General features: G+C 42.3%; 1 protein-coding gene across 4 annotated transcripts in view; it reads right to left on the minus strand.

Annotated features, from left to right (window-relative positions):
- Positions 1-14,022, minus strand: part of LOC132379532 (pantothenate kinase 1) — a 100,511-nt gene extending 86,489 nt beyond the window's left edge. The window contains exon 1 of one of the 4 annotated variants that reach the window (XM_059947520.1): positions 13,715-14,022. In XM_059947520.1, coding sequence (XP_059803503.1) covers positions 13,715-13,904 — 190 coding nt within the window. In that variant the 5' untranslated portion in view covers positions 13,905-14,022. Of the gene's footprint in view, positions 1-10,401; positions 10,613-10,635; positions 10,654-13,620; positions 13,671-13,714 lie in introns of those variants that run through there. The other 3 variants (XM_059947522.1, XM_059947523.1, XM_059947521.1) reach the window with 3 other exon arrangements.
- Positions 14,023-24,067: the final 10,045 nt, after the last annotated feature.

The following is a 24,067-nucleotide window of genomic DNA, read 5'->3' on the forward strand; positions in this document are numbered from 1 at the left end:
GAGCAAAAAAATCCGGTAAATAAATATGAGATCACAAAATCTTCAGAAAAATGGGAAAAGAGAACCAAAAACCTGGTCACAAAATGGCCAAGAGAAGGAATGTTTGATGTAAGCTTGTGCGAAGAAATGGAGGCACTAATTAAAAATTACAAACCAAGAGATAAATCTAAGAAAAGAGGGCAGAAAAGAGAACGAGAAATGGAAGTGCTAAAACTCTTCAGAACGGAGGGAGAAAGGCTGAGGAGGACAGGTAGAATATTGATTACAAGCGAGGAAGACACTAAAGTGCTGGAGAAACAGCCTGTTAGAGAGAGTGGAAGGTACAGTGAGAAGCTGGCTTCAGCTCTGTACCCAGATGCGAAAGAAACAGAAAAGCCCCCTCCCTATAATGAGGAAGGAACCCCTAAACAGTGCCCCCTGCTGACGGGAACAGTAAACATGCAGGGAGAAGTACAAGTTTGGGATAATGAGGAGGAAAAAAGACAATACGAGAAGGAAAAAGTGGTGATATGGAAGGAGATACAGGCAGAAAGGATAAAAGTGGAACATGCAAAGAGAGAAATGAAAGAAGAGATTGAACGGATGAAATACTTGAGAGAGGAAAAGGAGTATGAAGAGTATCGGTTATACCATAGAAATAAACAGACTAGAAAAGAAAGTGGCTCATCAGGGCAGGAAGAGATGAGGCATTCATGAGGAAGTGGAAAAAAGATAGGAGATGAGAGTCTTGGAGAAACACAAGAGAGAAGGGAATCAAGCACGAGTAAGGATCATAAGGAGTCCCTGCCACAGGTGTACAGACACGGACAGGAAGAAAGAGAAGGTGACTCATTGGAGGAGCAAGAGTTAAGTGGAGAGTGAGAATTTGTGGGGAAGAGGTAGGAGGCAGAAGCCTAGAAGAGCAGAAGGAGCCACTAGGGAAGCGTCTTGTGGAAGTAGAGAGAGAGCTAGATTAGTTACTAGAGGGGATTGCCAGAGGAGATGCGAAAAATACTCCAGGGGCCAACCAAGTATTGAATCAGGACAGAAAGGTTCTTCCCGGAGAAATTTGTGTGGGAGGCAGTAAAGACATACCCTGAGGCAGATGGGGAGTCAGGCGAGGAGGAGAGCCAGGGCAGGTGGGAAGAAGGAGGAAGAATGATGCCGTTGTTAGTTAAAGGATCAGGACAAGTGCAGTACATCCCTTGGGATTCCCAAGACCTAGAAGGGCTGAAAAACACTCTGCCCAATCTACATGAAGGAGCAGGGAAATGGATTAGAGTCTTTGAAGAAGAAACAGCGGGACGATTATTGGCTATGGGAGATTTGAAGGCACTATTGATAAGGCTGATGGGAACCTCCAAATTTAACGAACTAATGGAAATGGCTGGCATAGTAAACTCGAACGACCTGAGAACTGATGGAAACGGGTTTGACAGAATGAAGCAGAGGGTATGGCAGGCCCTCAGTAAGCTTTATCCACACAAAGTGAACCCCAAAGCCTTAAAGGGGGATCCACTGGGAGACACTGAAAACCCAGCAGCCTATGTAGAAAACCAGTTGAAAAGGTGGAGACTGGAGACTGAGCAAGAGGTGGAAAACAGCCGACACAGCATTTTGGATGCAATGCCTCCGCAAGTAAAATCCAAACTGGAGGAAGTGGTTGGGCTGACATCAACGACCCCACAAGAATTTAGAGACCACGTAGTCCATGCGGTTGAGAAATACCGGAAAGACAAACGAAGGTTGGCTGAGCAGCAGGAAGAAGTGCAAAGAAAGTTAATACAAATGCAGCTCGAAGAACTCAAAAAGAAAGAAAAAGAGAAAAGCAAAAAGATGCTGCTAGCAGCCACTGGTCCGAGTACAGCAATCGAACTGGACAAAGCACTGCTATATGGAGGAACCGATCATACTGTAAGACAAGGGCAGGAAAACCCCATGCCAATAATCAACGTCTTTGGAGGAGCATTCCCACAAATGCCCTATCAGGAACAGACTAAATTCAAACACTGGAAATCCCAAGGAGGGGGACAGAGGAGATATGGGCAGAGGAGACCAGTGAAGCAACAGGGGGAAAGAGAGGTAGAGAGATTGTGCTGGGGATGTAATCAGCCAGATCACATGAGAAGAGATTGTCCGTTTACACCATGGCCTGTCACACACCAGCAGGAACCGATAAGAAGGGAACTAAAGTTTAGCCAAGGACCAGCCCCCACAGGCCCAAGCGGACCTGTGAACCCCTATGTGAGGTATTAGGGGAGCCCCGAGAACTCGAAAAGGGACATTACCCAATGATAACAAGGGAGGCAGACAAGGAACCCATTGTTCAGGTTATGTTAGAAGGGCAACTGACACCAATGATGATAGATACTGGAGCCACGTACACTTGTGTACAGCCACAGTATGCCCTTCATTTTCCCATGTCAGGAAAGTTTATTAAGACGGTAGGGTTCTTGGGGAAAACACAGTTGACACAGTGCATGGCTCCAGGGCAGTTGAGAATGGGAAATAAAGGAATTGTTTTGCCGGTGCTAGTATTTAAAGGAACTCCGATTAATTTGTTAGGCAGAGATGTCTTATTGAAACTGGAATTAAAATTAGAATGTACCAGAAATGGGCTGAGTGTGGAAACAGCAGGGGCTCAATTGATAGGCGAGAAGACAAGAAGGCTAATGTCTTTTGGATAGGAGACATCGCAGATCAGATTCAGGAAACCTGGGAAAAATGGAAAAAGGGCGTGCAGGCGATATTACCCAGGGCTGTTATGCCCAAATCTGAGCTACATTGTACAGTGATTTTTGACGAGACTCAGAACAGGGAGTTAGAGGAGAGATGGCACCTGGAGGCATGTACCCAACAGCACCTGGAAGGGGAGGCTGTGATAATCGGAATGCAAGGGGCAGCTTTACAAGTTAAGAGGAACACCTTTTTAGAAAAATGGCATTGACTTACAGAGGTGCTCAGTATACCTATACCAGAATGCCGCAAGGGTTTAAACATTTACCACATGTTTTTAATCAGGTGTTGAAGGCAGACCTAGAGGGCATACCATTGGAAAGTACATTGCTACAGTATGTGGATGACCTGTTGATTTGCTCGCACAGTAAGGAACAGTGTGAGCAGGACACCATAACTCTGTTAGAGAAGCTGGCGCACGGAAACCATAAAGTATCCAAAAAGAAACTGCAATTTTGCACGCAGCAAGTGGAATACTTAAGCAGGGTAATATCCAAGGGAGTGAAGGCGATAGCACCAGATCAGATTGAGGCAATAACTAAGGCCCCCAAACCCCAGACTGTAGGGCAGATGATGACATTTTTGGGAATGGCAGGGTACAGTTCAGATTGGATAGAAGAATATGCTGAGATTGTGGGACCTTTGAGAAAGATAATGAAAGAAGCAGGACATACAAATTTGAAGAATGGCTTACAGTGGAATGGAGAGGCGGAGATAGCTTTCAATACTATTAAGCAGGAATTGCAGTCAGCACCAGCATTAGCTTTGCCTGACTACGAGAAGGTTTATCATTTGAATGTATCCAACCGACAGGAGGGTGATGTCACAGCGGTTCTAACACAAGAGACAGGCACAGGAAAAGCAAAGCAGCCGATAGCATACTACAGTACGAGACTAGATGAGGTGGCTCAGGGGTATCCACCCTGTTATCAGGGATTGGTGGCGCTGTACTATGCATATGAAAAGGCATCATCTGTAACCCTGGGCTATCCTGTGACTCTGTACATGCACCACAAAGTAGCAGAATTGCTGGAAAGAGGGAAATTTGTGCTGACGCCAGCCAGGATAGCAGTGTATCAGATGCTATTGACATTTCCAGACATAACTATACAGAGATGCACTACCAGTAATATAGCCGATTTTGTCCCTTTGGGCTATGAAGGAGAATCCCATGATTGTGTAGGGAAGACAATGGCATTTGCCAAATTGAGAGCAGATTTACGGTCAGAACCACTAGAGGATGCAGATAAAAAGGTTCTGTTCGTAGATGGCTCTTGTTATAGGGATCATGATGGAAATCATGCAGGGTTCTCAGTAGTGCAGCAGGATCAGTCAAGCTATAAGATTATTAGGATGGAGTCCTGTCCCCTACCATGTTCCGCCCAACTAGCGGAAATCAAAGCCCTGACAGCTGTGTGTGAAATGATGGAAGGTGAGAAAGTAGACATCTATACTGATTCGGCATATGCTCATGGAGTATGCCAGTTGTTCGGGGCAGTGTGGAAACAGAGGGGTTTTTAAAAAAGTAGTGGAGATCCCATACAACATTGTCAGCAAATTCTAGACTTAATAAAAGCCATAATGAAACCTAAAGCATTGGCTATAGTAAAATGCCAGGCACATAAAAAGGGAAATGATATAATAACAAAGGGAAATCAAGCTGCGGACAAGGCAGCCAGAAAAGCGTCTGGGTGTACATCAGCTGTCATTGTCCCCCAGGTAAGCCTAGCTCCAGAACCTGTGGTAGAGGACCTAATTGAAATACAAGGTAAGGCAACTTTGGCAGAACAGACAATGTGGAGACGAAGGGGGGCCAAGCAGAACCCGGAAGGCTTATGGAGCATGGAAGATGGTTTGTTGGTAGTGCCCACCCCTCTACTGACGTTTCTGATTTCAGAAGAGCATGGGATTGACCATTGTGCAAGGGGGGAAGTGATAAAGAAAATAAAGAAGGATGGTTTTTGGGCACCTTATTTACAGGCTTCAGTGGACTTTGTCTTGTCACAGTGCGAGGTATGCGCACAGAATAATGTTCAGAAGGGAATTACAACCCCAATAGGTCGCATTCCTGTACCTGAAGGACCATTTAAACATCTAGTGATCGATTACGTAGACATGATAAATAGTGAGAGGGAAAAGATACATGCTGGTAGTAATTGATCGATTTAGCAGATGGGTGGAGGCAGTACCTTCAAGAGATCAAGGGGCAAAGACAGTGGTAAAATTTCTGACAAATGAAGTGATCCCAAGGTTTGGAATACCTACAGAAGTTAGCTCAGACAATGGTTCAGCTTTTATCCAGAAAGTGGTCAAATTGGTACCACAAGCACTGAGGATAAAGCAAAGATTTGGATGTGTATACCACCCTCAGTCACAGGGCATGGTAGAGAGAATTAATGGAACCCTGAAAGCCAAACTGAACAAAATTTGTGCAGACACTAAACTTAATTGGGTCGATGCTTTACCGTTAGCTTTGATGAGTTACCGACCTAATGAATTTAAGGCGAGAAATGAGATTGCTGCAGGCTTTGAAACATTTCTACCCTTGATAGGAACTATTAAGAATGTTGAATGGATAAATTATATATATTACAATCAGCAAAGATTCATCAACTACACCAATGATGCACTGGAGGCCTTGGGAGAACAGTTAGATGCAACTAGCAAAATGGCATGGCAGAATAGACCGGCTGTTGGCAGAAAAAGGAGGAGTTTGTGTGATGTTTGGAGAGAAGTGCTGTACTTTTATACCAAATAACACTAGTCCAGAAGGATCCTTTACTAAGGCAATGTATAAGTTGAAAAGTCTAAGAAAGGAAGTTAAACAGAATGCAGGGTTCGGACGTCAGTTATTTGACTGGTTAGAAAGTAGACTCGGAGGATGGGGAGCATGGCTGACTAAAATGGCAATAACTGTCAGTATTGTATGGTTGAGCTGTGCACTTGTGCTGTGCTGTTTCCTTCCTTGTCTCAAGTCTCTTGTAGTGTGTGCTGCAACCAAACAATTTCCGATGCTCGTGGCAATTACTGAAGCAAGCTTAGTGAAGAAAGAAACACCGAAAATGTATCGTTACAGCCTACAACACCTGCAGGATGAACAAGAGCAAAATGACAGTGTGGGAGTAGATTGTAAGGGCTTCTGAGTTTTTTTCCCTGTCTCAGGTACAAAGGGACAGGTTTTTGGCTCAGCGCCCCAGGGTAACAGGGAGAGAATACTTTGAGGTCTTGGCGCAAAAAATTATAGTTTAACCCGAAATTTGGGAATAAGTGCTTGAGTTTATTGGGGCTTTTGTGCGCGGACTCTTAGTCTTCTTTCTCTGTGTGAGACCCTCTGGGTCTCAAAGGGGTAATATATTGGAGTATAAAAGTTGCATTGTTTGCTGTGTAACCAAAACTATGTAGTCAGCTTTGAGTTTGCTATTGGCTATGCATGAATCCAATTTAGTAGGAGAATGAAATCTTAAGAATGTAGAAGATAATGGGGTGTTAATGAGAGGCTAGCTAAGAGATGTAGATTATAATGCACAAACACTGAGGAAATCTGCAGATGCTGGAAATTCAAACAACAACACACACAAAATGCTGGCAGGCCAAGCAGCATCTATAGGGAGAAGCGCTGCCGACGTTTCGGGCCAAGACCCTTCGTCAGGACTAACCGTTTCGGCCTGGCCTGCTGTGTTCTACCAGCATTTTGTGTGTGTTGTTGGAGATTATAATGGTGTGTTAATGAAAGGTAACTAAGAGATGTAGATTAGAAAATGATTAAGTCAATGGGTAGAAACAATAGTGGCAGATGTACTTGTGATACGCAACTGTAGACCTGTAGACCGATTGGATATGCTAATGCAACTAAACCAGGAGATTGCTAAAAAAAAATGCTATGTACAAGGATCAGGGGCAATCAGCGACTAGCTCAATGACTATCTCAGCTTTGATTTGCAAATTAAAGTTTAATACTTCTTGAAGAATCTTCTGCGTCTCCTGGTCGTTTGTGGGGCACGAGAAACCACAACACTAACCCAGGTGAACCCAGGTGGGGGGTGGGGGGGTAACCAGCCCTCATTCTTGGCAGTCTGCCACTCTGACATCCAACCTCAGCTATCTTTCATCACACCTTCACAGTTGGCCTTTAAACAGAGCAGAGACCTAGACTCCAGCCTGGCTTTCAATTCCTGCACATTACCGTCTTCAAAACCTAACTTGACACCCAACTCCCCTCTCTGTCCCCAAACCGACCCTTATGAACCTAAAAACAACTAAGTTTGAGCCACAACCTCGATAGAGATCACAGGTTGGCACCATCTTGACCAGAAGTTCTTGTCAACAAAAAAATCTAGGACGGAAAATCAATAATAGTTTATTAACAGTGAGGAACTAGAAGGTAAGAAGCAACTTAGCCTCTATACACAAATCCAAAGAACACGGTACAGTGTACAATGAGAAAGTTTAATCAAGTTTTAGTGCTTTTGAGGCAACTGTAAATAAAACAATAATATTCAGCTTGATACGACTCACAGCTGCAGGACTGCAGTTAGCTACTGCACATCAGATAGAATGCCATTGTTCTACATGGGGTGAAATGCAACCCTCTGTAATGAAACTCAGCCTCACAAGTCGCATTGTGAACACATGCTGCATATGCTGAAAAGCATAAAAACTGCAGATGTTGGAAATCTGAAATAAAAGTAGAAATGGTTGAAAATGTTCAGTAGGTTAGCATCTGTGGAGTAACAGGCAGAGCTCATTTCTCGTTCTGATGTGAAAGGCCATTAAAACGAAAGGTGAAAAACAAGTAAATTTCAAGTTACAAAAAAAGGAGTCAGCTTGGGAGATACCTGTGATAAAATGGAGATCAAGGATCTATAGAAGTCAAAGTGTTTTTGGTCTTATTCAAAGTAAATTTACAATCCAAGTACATATACGTTACTTTATACTACCCCTAGGTTCATTTTATTTTAGACATTAACAGGAGAGAAAAAAAACGAACTATAACAGAATTTACAAAAAACTACTATACATAAACAAAAGCTTCCAAATAACTAATGTGCAAAAGGCATAATTTGCAAGTAGAAAAAAGACCGAGAACATAAAGTGTCCTTGAATAGAGTCTGTAAACCTTAAAATTAGTTCAGAATGGTGGTGATTGAAATTATCAGTGCTGGTTCAGGAACTTGATGGCTGTAGGGTAATAACTGTTTCTGAACCTGGTGGTGTGGGATCTAAGGCTTAATGAATGAGGGCAACTAGAAAGAGAGAAAAAAAACAAAAGAACATACTAGAACTGTGAGATGTAGAATCCTGCAGATGTCAGAAATGTAAAATAAAAGGAATGCTGGAAATAGCAGGTCAGGCAGCATCCATAGAGAAAGAAAAATAGTTAACATTACTGGCATTACCTTTGGCCAGTTTCAGCATAAACTGTAAAATCTTGCATAAACTTCAGTTATATCCTTGAGTTTAAAAATGTAGAGGGATTTAACCAAGGAAACTAACCACTCCAGATCAAGTACAAAACCTGAAAATTTCAAAGAAAGCTCAAAGTAAGGATTCAGGAGCAAAACAGGGAAATTTTGATTAATATAAATCAGAGAAGAAAAATTCTTGCAGATGCCAGAAATCTGAAATAAGTGTTTAAGATTTTCAGCAGATCAGGCAGCATCCGTGAAAAGTGAAATGCAATTAATATTACGGGTTGAAGGTTTTCCAGGAGTTTTGTTGATTAGTCACCAACCTGTAGGGTTAATTATTCTCTCCCTCTCCACACGTTGCCTGCCAAAATGAGTGTTTCCAGCATCTTGCTGCTATTTTTCATTCAATGCTTGGTGGAAGTCCAAAAGACCCTAGATACTGAGCTAATCTAAAAGTTCATGACCGAGATCAATAACGCCATTCACCAATAAAGCTTTAAGGGATAAGCAATGGAAATGGAGGGTTTGGACCATGTGTAGACAGAAGGGATTAATTTAATTATGGGCCAGAATGGCCTAATTCTGCTCCTATACCTTACAGTTTAATTAGGTGTCATTAGTTCAGTACAACATCATGGGCCAAATGGCCTGTTCCTTTGCTATAACGTCCTGTGTTCATTAGTCCCATGTACTGTCTCAGTTCCCTATAAACCCGCCGGTTATTGTTTACCATATTCTTATTTAACTTCTACCACTTGCACATACAAACAGTAACTTATAATCTGCCTATCAAGTTATGAGGACACCAGAGTATTCAACCAAAGTCTGCAAAGTCACAGATAGATCATGCTATCTCCACACAGACAACACTCGGAGTCCACGCAGAGCAGACTCGATGGGCTGAAAGGCCGCCTTCTGCTCCCTTGTCTTATGGTCTTATGGTCTAACAGCCGAAGCCAGGATTGGATCTGGGCTGCTGGATCTGTGAAGGAGCTGCTCTAACTCATGTGCCACTATTTACATTTGCAATCTAGTGCCACTAGCAACATATTCCAGGCTCCCACCACTGTCCGTGTTTAAATAAAACCTGGCCTACACATCTGAGTTACCTCTTCCAATTCTATTCCCCTTCTATTATCACTTACAAATTTGACTGCTCACACTCATAAATTAGAATCAGTAACAATTCAACAAGCAATCCTGAGGCAAAGCACTCAATACTTGAGCACCATCACACCTTCCTCCCTGATGTCAAATATCCGATATGTGAAGAAATCAGTTGTACATCTATAATCATTAAACCCCATTCATAACTCTAAAAATCTCCCAGTAACTCACTCCTCAGCCTTTCCTCTTTTTAATATAAAATTAGAGCAGATCTGGTGTAATCCTTGAAGTTATTTTTAAACACTTCCATATACTTTATTATAATTAGGAAACCAGAAGCTGACATACATTCAAAATTAAGTTTAACATGGTCTCTCTACTGCCCCATTCTCTCCCTGACTTTCAGTATCCAGGGTCTGGGTGTAACATCTCATCTGGAAAAATTCCAAGTGTGTCGCAGTACAAAGATTTTGATTCAATATTGTTTATTGTCATTCCTCAGTACACAAGTGAAAGGAGAACAAAATGATTGTTACTCCAGTTCTGATGCAGCATATACATAATTTTTAAAAATCACAATAAGCATAACCAGCACAATGTACAAGCAAATGAATGAGTGAATTATGAAAAGACCGTTTAGATACTTGTTTCATAGATACTGTAAAGCTGTCCCAGTGCGTCCTTAGCATTAGCGCTTGGTGGGTGGGGGGTTAGGCGTCAGGTAAAGTAGCTGGTATTTAATTGTAAGGTGTTCAATTGTCACAGTCAGCTAACTACAGAAGAGTTGTGCACCAACCTTTGTTAATCTATGTTACTCAATTACAGTCAGGGGATGTGATTTCGAGTAACTTGGCACAAGTTATGACAAATTCTGTTACTAAAGCACTGATTGCCAGTGAACTGCTGATTCTGCTTATATATTTCCATTTTATGAAAATGTTTTGCGAAGGCTTTTCTGCCACTAGTCCACAGCTTCTTATGCCCACATTAGAATCATAAAAGTGTGAATAATAAAATGCCAGTATCTTTTCATTCTAACAACAATCCACTTCCACCCATACCTCCTTTCCCTGCAAGTATTCCCACCCTATTCCAAAAGTTACAGTCAAAGTCATTTTAATTCAATGCTATTTAAAAATATCTGCGATGTTCCAATAAGAATATTACTTACATGGCTTTTTTGCTCCTTTCAGCTTCATTACAATGTCTGATGTTATCAGCCACAAGGCTTAATAACCTTAAGTCACTTTGCTAAATCCTTTTCTCAAAGAATGTCTCAAAACAGATGTGTTCCAAAGTAAATTCAGGCCAGAAATGGGTTCTAAATCAATAACTATATTTATACAGAATTTATGAATAACTTGCAATAAATGGTACAAAAAGGACCAGAAACCTGTTTTTGTACCTCGGCAGGGATCAAGTTACCTCTCCCCTGGTGTCAGTGGGTGTACTTTACATGAAGTGGTTTTATTGGCCACAGCTCACAAAGTCGCCAGTGATTATTTGCAACAGACCAGAACCTCCTGAGAGATTCACCCAATCAGACAAAACAGCACCACAGGCAGATTCAGCATTAAAGGAACACAGCACTTTCAGTCAACACTGATCCCATCATAGCAGAGAACTCGGGCAAAGAAGTGGTGTGTCATAATTCTAGATTACATATCAAGAGTTAACAGCGTTTTCCAACTTCTGTTTATACAAATCTACTCTTGTTGGGTTAGATTAAGTGATGGTGACATAATTCAGAAAATGAAATAAATACCTCTGACATCTGCACAAAGCCTGAATTGTTTCAGTACACAAAAATTCATCAATATCGAGCATAATGTGCCACACTGTAAATATCTGTGTCATTATAAATATCAGGAACATATCTCCATATGGATATATACATATCTGCTCTCCAACCCCATTTTACACTACATCATCATTATGACGTGGGCAATCATGGTCCCCACGACAATGATTGTTCTTGACAAATTTTTCTACGGAAGTGGTGTGCCATTGCCTTCTTCTGGGCAGTGCCTTTTACTCTACAGGCAACTCAAATGTCACCATGCTGCTCAAATTTGCACAGCTGAGTAGTCAACATTTCACATGGCCCCCTCAGGCTACACCCTTGCTTTTGCAAATACCTGTACCCCATTCTTCACATGTAATTACAAACGTATGCACACTCACAATGAGCATTTACAGAACTGTGCAAAAGTCTTAGGCACCCTAATTTTTTTAATATGGTTTTAGACTGTATGGCCTCCACAGCACATTGATTTTAACATCATTGAGGCTGTCTGGGAGTACCTGGAGAGACAAGAAAATGAGTGAGACAGCCAAAGTCTGTAGAAGAACAATGGCAAGTTCTCCAAGATGTTTGGAGCAACCTAACAGCTGATTTTCTTATACAACTGCATGGCAATGCAACTAAGAGAAATGATGCAGTTTTAAAGGCAAAGGGTAGTAACACCAAATAGTGATTTGACAGCAACCCATTTCAATTCTACTTACCATCCTGACATGCCAGTCCATGGCCTCCTCTACTGCCACAATGAGGCCACACTCAACTTGGAGGATCACCACCTTATATTCTGGCAGGGTAGCCTCCAGTCTGGTGGCATGAACTTCGATTTCTCGAACTTCTAGTAATTACCCCCTCCACTACTTTCCATTCCTTTTCCCTCTCTCACCTTACCTCCCTCTGGTGCTCCTCACCCTCCCTTTCTTCCATGCTCTGTCCTCTCCTATCAGATTCCTCCTTCTCCAACTTTTTATCTCTTTCACCAATCCACTTCCCAGCTCTGTACTTCATCCGCTCCCCATCTCCTGGTTTCACCTATCACCTACGATCTTGCACTTCTTCCCCTCCTCCCTCCACCTTCCTATTCTGACTTCTCCTCTTTCTTTCCAGTCCCATTGAAGGGTCTCGGCCCGAAAAGTCAACTGTTTACTTTTCTCCATAGATGCTTCCTGGCCTACTGAATTTCTTCAGCATTTTGTGTGTGCTGCTTTGGATTTCCAGTATCTGCAGATTTTCTCGTGTTATTGATTTGCTTTCATGTTTTTTTTTACTGTTTACTGCTCTTTGATTTGATTTCTTCTATAACCGTTTACTACTCTTTATAGTAATTTTTTTGATACTTAGAAACTTTACATTTCATTATTTTTGAAACTATCTTCACTTTACAGTATTTTTACGTGGCTAAGACTTTTGCACAGTACTGCAGTGATTTTATGTATTGCACTGTATGGCTGCCATATTAAAAAATTATGATCTACATGAATGATGATAAACCCAAATCTATAATGGGTCTCTATTGTGGGATGGAAGAGGAGAGGGAGCAAGAAGCCCTGCAGAGACATTCTGTAATGATCAATAAATTAGTTTGCTTGTGAATAAACTAATTACCTTGCCTGGTGACTCAGGGCTGGGTGTGTCTGCGCACATGCCACCTCCGCCCAGGCACTCCTTCTCTGCCACCTGTCCCACACCCCTCCCATTCCCACCATCCTTTGCTTCTGCCAAATTTACAAACGTGCTCTCCACACTACACTGAAAAAGTCTTAAGCACTCTAGCTATATACCTGTGCCTACGGCTTTTCCATAGTACTGTATACTTACACAGAAATGCATTGTTATGCAAATATGCAATTACAATGAACACAACATTATTTGCATATCTCTGCTCGTAATGACAAGCATTCATATTCACCTGCACAAGTGTAACTGCACTGACGTAGAACCACATCCACCTGCATTTGTACACCCACAATGTGCTTTCACAGACGTGTGTGTATCTGCCTAAACAAGTGTTCTTACACTGGCATACAACCACATCCACCTGCACATCTACACTGGACTGACATGTCCATCTACCAGAGCACAGACATTTGCACATCTGTACTTGCACAGGTACACATATCAACTGGCACAACTGTATTTGAACTCACAGGTACATATATCTCTTTACACACCAGCATTTCCATCCATAAGCAGTTTTACGTCAGTGTACATCCATATGTACATCTGTATTTATATCCATAAGTGCACATTTATGTTTGAATCCAAGTGTACATTTACCTATATATCAGTCCTTGCAGCATATGCATATCTAGCTAAACATCTACATTTGCAATCACGCGCATCATCAGCTACACTATCAGCTAATGATGTATTCACACGATACAGATTCGAACCCATTGTAGACACCTACATCATCGCTAATTCACTCTCCAACCCTCTACACTTTCGCCCCACGTGTGTTTAGCTCATATTCTGCACGATATCCTCACTCTCCATGCACACCTACACCCGTGCAGCAACCCATAGGTGGAGATGTACACAGCGCACCACGTGCCCACACGTTACACTAGACTTCCACGCCGTGCACACCTGGAGCCGACCGCATCTCCCTCATCAGCTTCACACATCGGCATCGTCCCCTTTCCCCGCAGCCACACACACATCCCTCCTCCCTGTCACTTACGCGGTCTGTTTCTCCTGCCGGAATCCAGCCTCCTCCGGATGCGGCACTTCTTCGCGGGGGAGCCGTGCTCCTGCTCCAGGCTGCTGCCGTCGGCTCTGGGGTGGAAGCCGTTCTGCAGCCCGTTGGCGCACGGCTCGGCCGGGGGGCTACCCGCGGCGGCCCGGGGCTGAGCTCGGGCTTTGCTCTCCATCGCGCTCGGCTCGGCTCGGCTCGGCTCGGCTCAGCTCCGCGCCCCCGCCGCTCGCCTTCCGAGGTCACTCACGGTCATCCTGCGGCTCCGGTCCGGCTTCCCTTGCGCTGACGTCATCGCCGGCCGCGCCTGCGCATTGCCCGCCCTCCCCTTGCTCAATCTCACTCCGGATTGCACCTTTCTCCATGTCTCCACCTTCCTTGATGCTCTCTCAACTTTCCTACTCCTTCAACACTTGAAGGTCCCCATTAGCAGAATAGAAGATCCTCCTGAGCTGCTAATCAATGAGATGATGTCAACTGTCTTCATATAAATGCTTGTCTCTTTCCCATATCACAAATAAAAAGAAAAGAAAACATTACTATCAGCTATCATTTACAGAAATTCCAATGGAACATAAAAAACCAAGGGAGGATTTGATGAAACACTTTAATGAGATGTCCTCTCATTTTATAGCTGAATGGTATGGAGCAACTTTATGCAATCTCCGCCTATAACTGTGTTCATGTTGACTCTGTGTTGAGCAGGTTCAATGAGCCACTTGGCCTATTCCTATTCCTGTTTTAATGGTTTTATGTTCTGCATTAAAGTGCCAAATGATGGGACAAACTGCATTGGAGCAACTATGGCAAATAGAGTTCACTACACACAAATCTAAAGTTATCTATCCCAAACCTAAAATGATGGAGACAAACACTTCAAATGGTGAAAAAATTTAAAGTGGTGGAGATGCAAATATATAGGTCATGGACAGGTGCAAACATATAACTGCAAAGATGAATGCAATACTAAAACTAGGAGACTACAGTTCCGGGTGACAGAATTTACAGAATAGCCCTGGTCACTTCACTCCTGGAATACTGTGGACTTTGCAGAATTCACTTGGAAACATAGTTTGACATTGGAAAGATTGCAGTATTGATTGAATAAAATTATATCTTGTCTTCAACAGATAATTTCAAGTCAAAGTTCCACAAATTAAGGATCTATTCATTAGTCAAAGAGTGATTTGATTAGCAAAATATACTATTGGGAAAATAGGATTAATGGGCCTTTTCTATTGGCCAGAAGGCTTTGATTGAGAGAATATTGAGTAAAATTTAATGCCAGACCTATCACATGATGTCAGATAACCTTCACTATAAATGTGGAACTTTCAACCTCAAATGACAGTTGATACCAGGTTGACCATTAATTTTAATTCTAACACTGCTAGATTATTGCTTATCAAATGTAGAAAGGCACATGGGGAAATGGCAGGTGCATGACATCAGATATCAGCCATGATCTCACCGAATGACAGAAATATTCCAAGACATCGTGTCTACATTTCCATAATTGATGCCACCAGTGGTCTATACTAATACAAGTTTTTTAGAGTGCTTATTTGGTTCATGAAGAGCTTGCTTTGAAATTGGTTAAATGGAAACAGGATACTCAGTATTATTTTAAAAAGCAGAAGTTATTGCACTGCGGAGTAGAACTGGTAAAGCTCAAAAAATTAAAAACATATGTAGTAGCTTCTGAAAAGGATGAGGAATGAGCCAAAACAATAGTATCTGAAGGGATTGCTGAGAAAATAAGGGAAAATATAGATAAAGAACTATTGGAAAGCCGTCATCACTTGAAGTGGATAAGTTTGGGACAGAATGTCTGCTATCTGACTCTGATTGTGTTTTATTTGCACTTATATTTTTTTTTGCACAGATTTGTTTCTTCACTGTCCAAAATAATTCTGCCCAAAAAATAGGTTCTGTGTGTGCATTGTCTGAATCTATGTGCCTGCGATGCCACTGTAAGTTATTAATTGTATCTGACCACACCATACCTGTGGATATGACCAGAAACCTGACTTAACTATCTGCAAATTCTCATAGGAAGTACTGCTGCACAAATCTCAGAAGGGGACGGACAGTGGCTACAGGGTTAATATGCAATAAATAAGTGATGCACTACTTCATAAAGTGAGCCCATGGAACCCAGATGAAGCACAGTCTTCAATTCTGTACACCACGCTTCAGAAAGAATGTTAAGAGCGGCTTCAGTAAATGGTCACTCAAAAGATCCTTCGTGATGGATTAGTTGGTGTTACATCAGAGAAAACTATTAAGAGTTTACGGCCAATATATGTGTACATAGGGAAAAAAATGAAGATCCGTTTCCAGTCACCGAAAGATTAATAAAGGTATGGAGGTAAGGTAAACACAAATGATTCTGCAAATGCTGAAAATCCACAACAAAATGCTGGAGGAAGTCAGCAGGTCAAGCTGCATCTATGCAAAGGAGGCCATCAACCCTCAACCATCAGGATCTTGAACTAGAGGGAGTAACCTCACTTTCTCCGTCATTGAACTTCACAACCTTCTCACTTTCAAGATTCTTTGTTTCATGATCTTGATATTTAATGCTTATTTATATATTATTATTATTTCTTTTTTATTAGTTTTGCACAGTTTGTTGTCTTTTGCACACTAGCTGTCCATGCTGTTGAGTGTGGTCTTCCATTGATTCTACTATGGTTATTGGATTTATAGAGTATGCCCGCATGAAAACAAATCTCAGGGTTGCATATGGTGATATGTATGTATTTTGATAATAAATTTACCTTGAACCTCAAACATGCCATTCTCTCTTCACTAGTTTTTGAAGATATCTGGGTTATTTTAAACACGAGATATTATAGGTGGTAGAAATAGAGAGTAAAACGCACAAAAGGTCAGCAGATCAGGCAGCATTTATGGAAAGGAATCAAGTGTCAACATTTCGGGCTGAGACCCTTCATCAGGGAAAAGAAGGATGAAGAAGGCAGAATAAGTAGGTGGGGAGGGGGAAGCAATTGGAAGGTGAAAGGTGAAGCCAGGTGAAGGTGGGTGGGAGAGGATGGAATGATGTGAGTAGCTGAGAAGTGATAGGTGGAAAAGGGAAAGATCCAGATATGATGGAACAAATAATGGATTGTTTTAAAATATGTTTAAAAGTTGCAAAGTATAAAACATATTTTGTAAGTAATTAGATGCTTATCATTCTGAGCCTACATAATTTTTTTAGTTGTTTGTTTGGCACCAGTGCGAGACAAAAACCAAAGAATTTTTATGAAAACGCTTGATCATATGAGGTCAAGTCAACAGTAGAAGCATCTTATAAATGTCATGGCTAGTCACAACTTACCATTTTACTATTGACAGTAATTATTACTTTGGGGTAAAATCCCCTAATCTTTCCCTTGCAAGTTATAGTTCCTTCAGTAAGCTGACAGATAAATGGATTGCATTTACAATGCATCAAAGGACAAAAAATATATTAGATGCTGTTCCTGTCCACTGCACATTTATTGATCTGAGTTGGACCAATGGTCAGGAGTTACATAAGATTTTTGGATCATTGGGCTCTCTTCCAGGCAAGGTGTACAGAGGGATGGCTTGCAATCTGAACTAGGAGACTAATATCCTAGTTGGGAAGGTTTGTTAATGCTGCATGGTAGGGTTTAAACTGGAGTTGCGGGGGCGGGGGGGGGGGGCATGGGAACCAGACTGCCAGAACAGTTAGTTGATGGGTTGAGGAGTCAGATGATCGTGAGACTTCAGACAGAGTTAGAAATCAAAAGGTTGATCAAGGTGCAACTATTGTCCTGAGCTGCCTATGTTTAACGGCAAGAAGTATTGTAGGAAAGGCAGATAATAGTGCCGAAGATGAGATGGCTGGTTTTCACACAGCGGTAATGTATAGTGAGGAGAGGTTGTTGATCAGGCGAAGTTGCAGTTAGCAGCATGAGTTGCAATGTACATAGCAGACAAAATCAAAGCGTGTGTAAACAGGACTAAAGGTGCTGTATCTGAATGTGCACAGTATATGGAACACGGCAGATGAACTTGCAATTCGGAAGGCACGGGATATATATATCCCAAAGAAGGAAGAAGTATGCTAAAGGAAAGATAACACCACCATGGCTAACAAGAGAAGCCAAAGCCAATATTAAAGCCATAGAGAGGGCCTATAATAGAGCAAAATCTCATGGGAAGTGAGAGGATTGGGAAGCTTTTAAAAACCAACAAAAGACAACTAAAAAGTCATTAAGAAGGTAAAGATGGAATTAGAATTTAAGATGGCCAATAATATTAAAGAGGCTACCAAAAGTTTCTTCAGATACATAAAGTGTAAGACAGAGATGAGAGTGGATATGGACTGCTGGAAAACGATGATGGAGAGGTAGCAATGGGGGACAACGAAAGAGCAAATGAACTAAATAAGTATTTTGCATCAGTTTTCACTGTGAAAGACACTAGCAGTATATTAAAAGTTCCAGGTGTCAGGGGGCATGATGTGCGTGAAGTTACCATAACTAGAGGGAAGGTTCTTAGGAAACTGAGAGGTCTGAAGGTAGGTAAGTCACCTGGACCAGATGGTGTACACCCCAGGGTTCTGAAAGAGGTGGCTGAAGAGATCGTGAAGGCTTTAGTAATGATCTTTCAAAAGTCACTAGATTCTGGAATGGTTCCAGAAGATAGGAAAATTGCAAATGTCACTCCACTCTTCAAGAAGGGATGGAGGCAGAAGAAAGGAAACACTAGACCAGCTAATCTGAGCTGACTTGGAGGCAATTGTCAGCATGGTTACCTCAAGGGAAAATCTTGCCTGACAAATCTGTTGGAATTCTTTGAAGAAATAACCAGCAGAATAGACAAAGGAGAATCACTTGATGTTGCTTACTTGAATTTTCAGAAGGCCTTTGATAAGGAGCCACACATGAAGCTGCTTAACAGGCCACTTGCCCATGGTATTACAGGAAACATTCTAACATAGATAAAGCAGAGGCTGACTGGCAGAAGGCAAAAAGTGGGAAGAAAGGGAGCCTTTTATGGCCAGCTGCCACTGACTAGTGGTGTTCCATGGGGGTCTGCATTGGCACAGAATCTTTTTACATCATTATATGTCAATGATTTGGATGATGATATTAATAGATTTGTTGCAAAGTTTTCAGACAGTATGAAGATATGCTGAAACTGGACAGGATTCAAAGGAGATTCACGAAAATGATTCCAGGATTGAATGGCTTGACATATGAAGAGCTTATATTCACTAGAATTCAGAGGAATGAGGAGAGACCTCATTGAAACCTACCAAATGGTGAAAGGCCTTGACAGAGTGGATAAGGAGAGGATGTTTCCTATGGTGAGAGAGTCTAAGACTAGAGGACATAGCCTCAGAGTATAGGGGTGTCCTTTTAGAACAGAGATAAGGAGGAATATCTTTATCCAGAGAGTGGTGAATCTGTAGAATTATTTGCCATAGCCAGCTGTGAAGTTCATGACTTTATATATACTTAAGGCAGAGATTGATAGATTCTTGATTGGTCTGGGCATGAAGGGGTACAGGGAGAAGGCAAGAGATTGGGGCTGAGAGGAATATTGAATCAGCCATGATGAAATGGCAGAGAAGACTCAATGGGCCAAATGGCCTAATTTTGCTCCTATATATGTCTTATGGTCTTACTTTTGGGCCTTAGCATTCCTGGGGATAGAGAGGGAAACTATTACCCTGACTGCTGATCATAGGCCCAGCTGGAAGATTGGTGTATATGAAGACCAGACAGTACAGTGCAGATGCAAGCTCGATTTCAACATTTAAAATAAATTTGGATAGGGACATGGATGGTAGGGCTATGATTCCAGTGTAGTTTGATGGGAGTAGGTAGTTTAAATGTTTTCACATGTACTAGATGGGCTGAAGGCCTGATTCTGTGCTGTATTTTTCTACAACACTATAATTAGGCATGATTTCACAATAACCTGTAGCTGTAAGGCCAAGGAACACTTAATGATTATCTTACATTCCATCTAATCATGTGGATGAGATCTGGAGTAATTTTTGCTAACTGTGGAATTTTATTATAGCTGAACCAATTATCCACTCCTTCCTACAGGTTGAAGTATCAAGCAATAAATGCTTTGTAGTACTCATTGGTCATGAAGTAATCAGAAACCAATATTTTCTGGCCTGTCAGATGAATATATGATTTGTGGTCAAGACATCTTCTGGACAGGCCACAAAACTCTTTATTTCACCTCTTTTTATGTTTTTTTGTGCCTGTTTTTCATCTTGTATATATTTCTGGAACTGGTGGAGCCTGTGATGTGCAGTTTGGAGGTTGTTTGGGTGATCCAGCACTTTGGTGTCTCCCAGAGGATTCTGGGAGGCAGTGAGCACGAGCTTCATGGCAAGGAGGCTGTTGTGGTGGGGGGGGGGGGGGAGCGAGCCGATGTTCGACTCCATTTCACCAATGAAAGTTTCCATTGTTCACCAATTAAAGTGACAAGGGTGAACATTGAGGCGAATGCGGAAGGTGAGCGCCAGCTGCCTGTCTTTTGTTCGCAGACAGGATCACTCTGCTGCAGGAGAGGGGAGCCTGTGTGGCCTGTTGCTGTGCCCGGAGAATTTTATCAAGGTTTTCTGCATTTTAGGTATGGATTTGGACTATGAGCTATGGATTTTCTTTTCAGTCTTATAGTTTTCTACACTCTGTGCTTTTCCCTCAATCATTCTTGTGTTTTTTGTGCGGGGGAGGGAGATTGGGGTTTGATGATCGTGAAGCCATTCTTTTTTTTCTTGCTTTCATGTCTATCTGGAGAAGAAGAATTTCAGAGTTGTATACAGTACTTTGATAATAAATTAACCTTTGAATCCTAGAAAGAAACCAATACATGTCACTGAATCATAGGGCAAGGAAATAGGCCCTTTGGTCCACTAAGTCCATCCTGACTGTCTTACATCAATCCCATTATATTCATCCTCCTTTTCTAACAAACTTCTCTTTATTCCAGATTCTACCACCCAGCTGCACACTGAGACAATAACATGCAAATTCCACCCAGACAGCACAACAGGAAATTAACAATGAATAAAGGGAAACAAAATAGCTACTATCTACCTAATCTTATCTAGACCTTCACAAAAGATCCCTGGAGAAGAGTCGTAAAACTTTGAGTTGGATTGAGAACTGGATGGCAGACATGAGCTTATTTTGATTGGTTTTCAGCCAGTCAGAAAGTGACAAAGTTGCCTCAAACTCAGTGTTGTTTCATGAATGGGAACACTTTGCATTCATTTGCATTGCACATGAATTCAGTAATGCGCATTTCAATTAAAGACAGAGTTAGTCATTCAAAGCCAATGGAAAGACTGCCTATCCTATAATAGCTTAGGAACTCATTGTGTAAGTGAAATACATGTAGGTTCATGTAGGCTAGCTTAGTTGAAAGAAAAACTATCTAGTTATTTATGTCAGTAACAGAACATTCCGGTATATTGATTAAAAAAATGTCAATTGCAATCTAAATTGCTCTGTAAGTACAATGTGTAGTATGAGGTAAGTAGATAAATGGAAGAAAATGTTGGTTAATTATAATACTAAATTCAACTTCTTTTATTTATTAAGCAACCCTGTTGCTCTATGTGACAGTATAATCACACCATGTTGGTGTATTCGTGATGTAAGTTATTTTCCATCTGATCCGTTAATTAATGAGGTTTTACCTAAATGCTGGCAAATTGCTGTCCACCGCCATTCATACTCTGTGACTCAGAGGTACTGCTGGGTTATTTAGGTTGTAGTTGTGACAAAAGCACAGATTTCATTCTCTGTCAAATTGGCAGAAGTCACCCTCGATAGACATGCAGCTGGCAGCATGGGATTCTTCCCAATCCATTCCTTACGAACCCCCCCCCCCACCCACTCCACAAACGCACATGCACATGCACATAGCCTATAGCACATGCACATATTTAATTATTTAAGGATAAGATAAAAATTTTATTTGTCACATGTACATGAAAACATACAGTGAAATGCGTCAGTTGTGACAAATCAAATCAGTAAATGTTGTGCTGGGCAGCCGGCAAGTAGGAGACAGGCAGCTACTCGCCATTAGGTGAGCCTTGGAGGAATGGAGACATTGGCCAATGGGATACACTGAAACGTTCCTGATCTGGAGTGGCCAGCAGAACCTCATATCCATACAACAGACCCGCCAACTCAACCCATGTCAGGCTTGATGTGCTTTCTTCTTCAAGTAATTCAATTACACCATCTCCTACGAACCTGGCTCCAAGAACACTCTGACAACAGGTCGATGCAACTAAAATGGACACCGACCCTCAGCCCATCATTCCATCCTCAAAGATACTCGTCTCAGTCATCTGGGTCCTGGGAATCCGATTCGCCAAGCCCTACAGCGTGAGCTGCTCTAGCTGATGCACCTGACAACTGCACGTACAGTATGTGTCCCACTCCTTACCCCCCTCCAACCTTCCAGGTACAAGATGGATTCTGGATTTCTTGCGACACTGGTTCTGGTGGCCCACCATGATCGCAGATGTACGTCTGTTTGTCACTGCCTGCTCTCAATGTGCCCAATCCAATTCCTCCAACTAGCAGCTCTCTGGACTCCTGCAGGCCCTTCCACTTCCCTGATGTCTGCTGTCCCACATCACCATGGATTTCATCACACGTTTGCCACCTTCCGATGGGGCCACGGTGATCATGACAGTGGTGGACAAATTCTCCAAAATGCCCACTTCATTGCCTTCCCCACACTTCTCCAACATGTAGTTCTCCTCCTTGATTTCCTTCAGGACATCATGTTGGGCCGAATCCACAATTTCTTTCCTGCTTCTGGCATGCCTTCTGCTCCCTCCTTCACACCTCAGTGAGACTGTCCTCTGCCCCATCATCTGCAGACTACTGGTCAGTCAGAAAGAGCAAATCAGCAAGTGGAGACGTTTCTGGTGTGCTTTTCTGACTCTTACCCATCCACATGGAAGAGCTATTTGTTCTGGGCTGAACAATCCCACAATCTACACACCTCCTCTGTCACAGGTGTGTACCCTTTGAAATGTTTCATGGCTACCAACCCCAGTTGTTCACCATGGAGGAGCTGACGGTAGGGGTCCTGTATGCCAGGGTCATGGTTTGCTGATGTCATAATACTTGGAAGAGGGCATGGAGACCCATCCTGCATGCTAACTACACCTACTGCCACTGGGCCAACTGCTGTCAGGGCCCGGTCACACTGCTCCAGCCTGGGGACCATGACTCTCTGTCCACTGAGAATTGCCTCTGTGCACTGACATCTGCAAGCTCATGCCTTCATTCATTGGTCCCTCAGGATCACACCTACCTTCCACTTGTTCTGCCTCAAGGACATTGTATATGCAGCACTCAACCCAGCCAACCAACCAAATTCCTCCTCATCGCCATTCAAAATAGATGTCCCTCTAATCTGAGGTTGTACCTTCTGCTCCTTGACTTCCTCACTGCAGGGAACAGCCTCTCCACATCCAGTCCATTGAGGCCTTTCAAGATCTGACAGGCTTCAATAAGATCTCCCTCATTCTTCCAAATTCGGGAGAGTAAAGGCCCAGAGCCATCAATCAATCCTCATATTCCGAGCCTTTCATTCCCGGAATCATTCTCGTGAACCTCCTCTGCACACTCTCCAACGTCAGCACATCCTCTCTTAATTAAGAGGCACAGAACTTCTCACAATACACCAAGTGAGGCCTCGCCAGTGCCTTATAAAGCTTCAATGTTATCTTGTTGCTTTTTTATTTTAGTCCTCTTGAAATGAATGCTAACATTGCATTTGCCTTCCTCACTGTTGAATCAACCAGCAAATTAATCTTTATGGATTCTTGCATGAGGAGTCCCAGGTCCCTCTGCACCTCTGATTTTATGAACTTTCTCCCTGCTTAGAAAATAGTTTCTGCTCTTATTCCTTCTATCAAAGTGCATGACCATACACTTCCCAACTCTGTATTCCATCAGCCACTTCTTAATCTCTCCAAATCCTCTTCCAGCCTCCCTGCTTCCTCGACACTACCTGCCCCTACATCTATCTTTGTATTGTCCACAAACTTGGGCACAAACCCATCAATTTCATCATCCAAACCATTGAGATACAATGTAAATAAAAGTCGCCTCAACGCCAACACCTACAGAACACCACTAGTCACTGCTAGTCAGTAAAGGCCCCCTTTGTTCTCACTCTTTGCCTCCTGCCAATCAATCAATTCTCTATCCATGCTAGTACCTTTCCTGTAATAACATGGGTTCTTGTTAAGCAACCTCATGTACAACACCTTATCAAAGGATTTCTGACAATCCAAGT

Source organism: Hypanus sabinus, chromosome 22 (genome assembly GCF_030144855.1).
Source record: "Hypanus sabinus isolate sHypSab1 chromosome 22, sHypSab1.hap1, whole genome shotgun sequence".
Classification (NCBI taxonomy): domain Eukaryota; kingdom Metazoa; phylum Chordata; class Chondrichthyes; order Myliobatiformes; family Dasyatidae; genus Hypanus; species Hypanus sabinus.